The sequence below is a fragment of the Aplysia californica genome, unplaced genomic scaffold (assembly GCF_000002075.1).
Source record: "Aplysia californica isolate F4 #8 unplaced genomic scaffold, AplCal3.0 scaffold00563, whole genome shotgun sequence".
NCBI classification, from domain to species: domain Eukaryota; kingdom Metazoa; phylum Mollusca; class Gastropoda; order Aplysiida; family Aplysiidae; genus Aplysia; species Aplysia californica.
Genome location: NW_004797833.1, coordinates 493433 through 496036, shown reverse-complemented (window position 1 = coordinate 496036; position 2604 = coordinate 493433). Strand labels below are relative to the sequence as shown.

General features: G+C 42.1%; 2 protein-coding genes across 2 annotated transcripts in view; one reads left to right on the top strand and one right to left on the bottom strand.

Moving 5' to 3' along the window:
- LOC106012918 overlaps nt 1-1088 on the top strand; it is a gene marked incomplete in the record, with an annotated part of 16793 nt that extends 15705 nt beyond the window's left edge. Inside the window, 1 exon segment of the mRNA XM_013087246.2 lies at nt 722-1088. Within this exon segment, the coding sequence (XP_012942700.1) occupies nt 722-763 (42 nt within the window).
- Nucleotides 1089-1794: 706 nt separating this feature from the next.
- LOC118478438 overlaps nt 1795-2604 on the bottom strand; it is a 6623-nt gene continuing 5813 nt past the window's right edge. The window contains exon 3 of the mRNA XM_035972036.1: nt 1795-2033. Coding sequence (XP_035827929.1) covers nt 1795-2033 — 239 coding nt within the window. The remainder of the gene's footprint in view (nt 2034-2604) is intronic.

Here is a 2604-nt window from a genome sequence, read left to right as displayed (position 1 = left end):
GTCGTCGTCGTCGTCGTCGTCGTGATAGCCTATCAGTTCGAAAATTTGGAGCCCTGAAGAGCGTGCTCTTCGCCAAGGCCACCGCCTCTCTTGGGTTGTTGGTGAATCTCTCTGAATCCTCCCCAAAGACTAAGAGATGCCACCGCCGGACCTCCGAGGCGGGCATTTCTGCAGCCAGTGTTCCAAATCTTATGGCTCTTCGCCGCACAATGGACAGATTGGGTCCAATGTTTTGTTTAGTCTATTTTTATAAGGCCCACAGCCCAGAGAAGTGACCGGTCCTGATTTTTTTCCAATAGTGACTATTGATAAATTGATGCAATTTCATAAAGAAGGCTTCCTTATATTTTTGGGGGGTTTAAAACTGCGACCATACCGGAATGTTAAATTAGCTCCCTCCCCCCCTTCCATTATTGTGCTGTTGTTGTTGTTGTTGTTGTTGTTGTTGTTGTTGTTGTTTTTAGTATCAGTATTATTATCACTACAGGTATTCTTGTTATTGTTATTATTTTTTATTATTATTATTATTATTATTATCATCAGTATTATTATCATTACAAATATCAGTATTATTATCACTATTATAATCCCTATCATTTCTATTATCATAATCAGTATTATTATTATTATTATTATAACAATCATCATTATTGTTATCATTATTATCATTATCTGTAATATCATCTTTTACGAGTTAGTCGTCTTCTGTTTCGTCCGACAGGGGAAGATAACTCTCAGCTGTTCCCACCAGCGCTTCCGGTAGGCTCGGTTGTGGGAGACGTAGAGGAGGGGCTTGATGCAGTAGCTGGACAGCCCGGTGAAGGAACCCACCCTAAGGACAGAAAATAGAGTATTTTGTAACACTCCCAAAGACGCAATTTCGATAGCTTATTATTACAGGAGAGGGGCTTATGGGCCTAAGGGTTTTAAAACATTTATAGATGCTATTGTGTGTGTATATTGCTGGGTTGTTTGGTTAGCCCAAAATGATTTTGACAATTTGTGGCAGGGGAAGGAGGGGAGGGGGGAGGGGGGGGATAAAAGATGTGTGATTTCTGTAGTATAATATCACTGAGCTGTTTGGACTTGCTGGGGTTTTTTTGTTTTGTTTTTTTATGTTGTTGTTGTTTTGTTGGGTTTGCTTGGTTTTTTGGGGGTTTTTTTTTGGGGGGGGGTAGTTTTGTGTTCCTTCTTTTCTGTCCCTGTCCCTTTTCTTGAGGTACCAAGTGTTGTCGTTAGGTTGTCTTTTAGGTGTGTGTTTTCATGTCCTTCATAATGTTAGTATTATCAAACATAACAGAAAGTTTTTGTCTATCTTATATAAGTCAGAGCTAAAGCCAAAACAATCTTTACTGTCATGAGTAAACGACGATGATATGTTTGATGATGGTAGCTAGCGATAATGGTACTACTTCTGCTGTTGCTTCTACTGCTGCAGCTGCTGTAGCTCAGGGGTTTATTCCGCTGTGGCTTTGGTCTTATCGGAGACGCCGTTAAATTCGGAGGTGCCGCTTCTTAGATTATATTTAACCTTCCCGTGTTGCTTGGGGTTAAACCTATGCTTGTGATTGTTTGGCGGGTACTCTGGTGTGGTGTACTCCTTCTTTCCCATCAAACAGCTATCGTCCTCATCTCTCCTCCATTTCTTTATATATATTACTCTTAGTCTTTAGTATCACCTCTAATCTACGGCACTTATATTACGACCAGTTTTGTTGAAAGAGCTGTAAAACATTTACTAACACTAAACCGGTTCAATTTCGCACAGCGGATATCGTACAGGTGCAAAACGTGTCAGTACCTGTAACATTCCGCACACCTGGCCCCATACATGTCCAGGTAGCTGGCTATGACGTAGATGAACCAGCATGACGTCACCACCGCCCACGTGATCAGGTACGTCATACTCTGGTGGTGCTCGGGGTCGTCAGGTTTGTCCCGGAAGATGCGAACCAGAGCGCTTTGTTTGTTCACCCTCTTGATGCTGGTCTTCCACGTCGATACAGCGTCAAACCTCCCAGAGGGCCGGTTCTCTGAGACAGATACATTAGGACCAGGTCACTCCTCCATTGCTGGGATGTCTCCATCTACGTGTGCTCAGACAAGACAGGATTTTCATTCCATAGAGGTTTAAACAAAGCCATGAAATACTTCCCCTGATTTAAGGACAAATGACTGCATGGGCTGTGGTTATGATATGTCCTAAAACGTCCCCTTTACAGCAGTAGGGAAATAGCAGAGATAGGATTTGTAGAAGACAAACTAGTGTAAACGCCCAGGCAGAACTGAACAGTCAACAGTGAGCTCAACTTGGTTACTTTTTATGGTTACCTTTAACTCCCTCCTAGGAGAGATTCCAGAATTCTTCACGAGAAGGGTAGGTTCAGGCGAGGTTATCTCGACGGCAGTGAGAACATCACAGATATCTCAGAGAAGTCAAAGCATTATCAGCAATGACGATAACGTAAACAGTTGCGTGCGTGATACAAGATTTTGGGAAATCCTACCTAGTCTCAACCTTGTTTATTCTGATGATGATGATGATGATGACGATGATGATGATGATGATGATGATGATGATGATGATGATGATGATGATGATGA